Genomic DNA, 4,266 nt, shown 5'->3' on the forward strand with positions numbered 1-4,266 from the left:
GAAGCCAGCCAGGAGCCAGAACCGCACTGCACAGTAACAACGCAGTCGTCTTCATGCGGCCGGTGCGCCTACACACTCAATTTTCTACCGTGCATGAGAACACAGGGGCTTGGATTCTAATGATTTTAGGTTTGATTTTACAATATGGAAAACCTTTGAGGAAGAACGCAACCTGGGAAAGAGAAGGGGGAACCCTTACCACAACGCAAATAGATACATTCGTACCCAGCTGTATAAGAATAGAATCCATTTAAGTTTCCAGAAATATACTTCTCAACACTTCCTGCTCACTTACACGAAACATCCCCTCTGTGGCATTAACTGGGAGGGGGGTCAGTCTGTTTCAACAGAAAACAGTCCAGCACGACAGGAAAGTTTGACTTTGGTCCACTCGTCCGTTAGCCCAAGGACAGTCACACTGCCCAACATGAGTTCAAAACCCAACACCTAAGGTTAAAAACATGTTCATTGGTTGTTTCACTCTGAAGCCGGCGCAGGGGTTCTGTTCTCCTTCCCCGCACTCTCCGCGTGCGACTCCACGGCCAGCCCCGTCTCTAAGCCCGGCCCCGTCTCTAAGCCCGGCCCCGTCTCTAAGCCCGCCGCCATCTCTAAGCCCGCTGCCGTCTCTAAGCCCGCCGCATCTCCCGGCTCTTCTGCGGCGGCCTCCGAAGCCGCCTCCGGGCTCGGCGCCCTCTCCTCCTGGTCCATGGTGTCAGGGGTCACCTGACCCAAGGCCGCTTCCAGCAGCTCCGTGTGGACTTCCAGGGGCACCTGGTTTACCCGCCCGACATGCAGCTCCTCCACGTGCACTTCAGTGCCCTCCTCAGTCTGGATCCGGCCCACCTCCAGGTAGCTCACCTGGACCTGCTCCGGCAGCTCCGCCACGTGCGGGCCGTGCGTGTGGCCGCCCTGCAGCAGGTCCGGGCGGGCCTGCCCCACCGTCAGCTGCGCCGAGTCCACCTGAACCTGAAGCAGCGGCAGCACGTGCACCTTTCCCACTTGCTCGATGATCGTCATGGACGCCACCGGCTCGGTCTGCACGTGGGTTTCCACCGACAGCACCTCCTCGGTCACTATGCGCTCGGAAATGTTGTGGGAGTCACTGAGGTGCCTCCTGAACTCGTTTCCTTGCATGAACCACAAGTCACACAACGTGCAGTGGTTGGGCTTATCTCCCGTGTGTATCACCAAGTGGCCTTTGAACTGGTCCCAGCTGTTAAACACACTGTTACAGACCTGACATTCATAAAGCTTCTTTCTTCCCTTTTTTGCCCCCACTCCAGTTTGGCACGCAGTCAGGTGACATTTGAGGGTGCTATTTCTAGCAAATCGTTCATGACAATTTGGACATTCAAAAGGTTTTTCACCTGTATGTTTTCGAAGGTGCTCTTTAAAATGTCCAAAGTGGTCAAACTGTTTCTCACAGTACTGACACACGTGGATTTTTTTCCCAGTTCTCTGTTTCTTACTGACCCCACCTTCCTCGAGGTGGTAACAGCTGAGGTGCTGTTTCCACGCGCTCTCCCGAAGGTACCTTTTATTGCATATTTCACACTTGAAACTGTCAGCGGAGTGTGATTTCATGTGCTCCTTCTACCTGTTTGCTTGTGGGGTCAGATGCACAGCCGTCTTCCCTCATCTGTCCTTTCCTGTCACCTTGCTGGTACTTGCTGGTAATATCTGCCAGCAGGGCCAGCGCGGAATCGTCAGAGGCAGCCGTGCCCTGGACGTACTCCATGGTCTGCCTGGCAGAAGCCACCCCCTCCTCTAGCGTCTCCAGCCCCTCCTCTTCCACTTCGATCATGCCTTCCGTGATCTCCACCTCAATTTCAACCGGCTCTGACTCTACAGACGGCAACGACTCCGTGATGACATTTGAAGTCTCTGCTATCTTTCTCTTTTTGGCCTCACTTTTTCCTGTGGTAGTTTCCTCTAGTGGAGCCGAGTTTTCCTTGTTCCTGACTTCCAGAGCTTTGATGGCTTCCAGCATCTGCAGAAACTCCGCCGCTTTCCACACGTCATTGGCCTCCTCTTCTCCTTGTATCATTAGTTTTGCCGTATATGTGAACTCAATTAAGTGACTAAAGGCCATTTTACTAACACCTTCTATCTCCACCAAAGGTTCCTGAGTAAACTCCTGAAAGAATTTGTAGAAGAACTTACTGCAAGCAGCCAAAACAGCCTTGTGGGCCTTAAAATGGTGACCGTCGACAATCAGGGTGATGTCAGTAAACCGGTCCTGCTCCCGCTGTTCATTCAATCGGTCCAGGATCATTTTGTGATGCTCAGGGAACTCCTGAAGGCAGTCCATCGTCTCTTCGGCCTCCATGGCCGCCGGGGCGCGCTAATTGGAGTCGGGAGGCGCGCGCTGGAGCGCGGTGGGCACCGCGCCGGAGGCTCCGGGCTCCGAGGCGCGCAAGTCCGGCAGCGGACGGGGCCGACGGCCGCTGCGGCCCTCTAACGGCCCGCCGAGCCCTCTGCGCGGCCCCGGCCCCCGCCGCCCCGGAACCCGGTCCGGCCCGCGGCCCACAACGACTCTCGGGTCGCCTCTCCCTCCCCCCGTTTGCTATTTCTGAAAGGTTACTTATTTGTTCGTCTGTCAGATTCTTCATCTGCTGCCTTGTGAGCTGCATCACTGGGGTTTCTATAGTTGTCTGCTTCATTTTGACAGATTTGGGTTTTGCTTTGCTTCTTGGGCAGGCTAGAGGGGGCGGAGCCCGTGTACTCATCACAACCCTGTGACTGGCGGTGATCTGATATTTTTTTGCCACGTTGTGGTGCTTTGTCATCACTACCCGCAACCGGTGGCGATCCGCAACCTTTTTCGCAGTGCTGTGGTGCTTTGTGTGGGGACGGGGGTCCAAGATGGATTCCTGCTGTTATTCTCCGCTGGGAGACTGGGATCTGTCCTCCCACCCTCTGGGCCTCACTGTCCGAGGCAATGCGGTGGCTGCTTTTCCCAGCGTTGGGGTCGCGAGCTGCTGGTGCTCGACTGCAGCCGGGATTGCTCCCCCTGCCGCTGTCCCTGGTGCTACCGCAAACAGCGCCACCCCCGTTTCTCGCCCCTCTTACCTGCCCGATGAGCACCGCTGGTTTATAACTTCGTACGTTGGACTTCCGGGTAGTTTTATTTTCTGGAATTTCTAGTTATCTTTTGTTTTGAGGTAGTTGTATTCCTTTCTAATTGTAGAGGGAGACAGAGCATGTCAGTCTAAGCCTCCATCTTGGCCGGAAGTACTCCTAAATGATTCTGGAATCAAGAGGAAGTAACAGAAATTACAAATGCTTTAGAAATTAATGCAAATGAACCCTCTTCATCGAGAAGTCTCCGTCACATGAGTAGAGCTAGCTGCTCTGAGAGCCAGATTCATAACTTCGAACTGTTTTATTACTTTAATGCAAATGACTCAAACCCTTAACTTAAGAAACTAGAAAAATAACAAAACAAATCATAAGTGAAAACAAGAGAGCAATAAATTAATAAATATAGGGCAGAAATTGCTATATTTTATAAAATTTATTCCCGAACCATACAAAGGCACTGGCCTTAATCAATAAAAACCAAAACTTGCTTTTACTTTTTTAACATGCTTAATGGATAAGCTTGCGAGATAAAATATCCTACACTCGGTTAAATTTGAATTTCAGAGAAACAACAAACAATATACTGGTATATGAGACATACTTATATTAGTATATCCCATTACTTATACAAAATTATTATTCATTGTTTATCTGAAATTTAAACTTAACTGTTTCCTATATTGTTACTTGCTAAATATGGCAGTACTATTATTGGAGGAGAATAATTATTTAAGTTTGTGAATCCAGATGAATTATTTCATTCTGTAAGGAAATAAAATTACGCAAATTGTTTCAAGAGAGGAGGACAAAAACAAAAACTGAACAAGGAATTAAGTACTGAGGAAATGAAAAGAGTTATAAATATCTATCATCAAACAGGCACTAGGATTCTGCTTTCATACTTGGAGGAGTAACAATGACCAGATTTAAGCTACTGCAGTAAAACTGGACAAAGTATAAGGTACAATTATTTTTAGATATTGGACAGAAGGCAGTGCACACCATGATCCCCAAGAGAAGGGAACAGATGCAGTAAGCCCTAAGATCTTTGTGGCTTAATGCTTGAAGGTAATTTTCAGACAAAGACAATACAGAAGAAACCCACACAAGTCTGCTGAGTTGTGGAGATGGAGAGTGGAGTTTGCAGAGGCAGAAGCAACCAGAAGTCGCAATGCAGAGTTC

General features: G+C 49.9%; 1 protein-coding gene and 1 pseudogene across 1 annotated transcript; both read right to left on the reverse strand.

Moving 5' to 3' along the window:
* Positions 1-477: 477 nt before the first annotated feature.
* LOC150008859 (zinc finger and BTB domain-containing protein 35 pseudogene) lies at positions 478-2,438 on the reverse strand (annotated as a pseudogene).
* On the reverse strand, positions 1,594-2,329 carry LOC150008860 (zinc finger and BTB domain-containing protein 35-like). Its single transcript, XM_090279329.1, has 2 exons — positions 1,657-2,329; positions 1,594-1,604 (listed from the first exon to the last, which is right to left on the reverse strand). Exons 1-2 carry the CDS (start codon positions 2,327-2,329, stop codon positions 1,594-1,596), a joined length of 684 nt encoding a protein of 227 aa, XP_090135455.1.
* Positions 2,439-4,266: the final 1,828 nt, after the last annotated feature.

The sequence above is a fragment of the Furipterus horrens genome, unplaced genomic scaffold (genome assembly GCF_987537825.1).
Source record: "Furipterus horrens unplaced genomic scaffold, mFurHor1.1.pri manual_scaffold_5, whole genome shotgun sequence".
In the NCBI taxonomy this organism is placed as follows: domain Eukaryota; kingdom Metazoa; phylum Chordata; class Mammalia; order Chiroptera; family Furipteridae; genus Furipterus; species Furipterus horrens.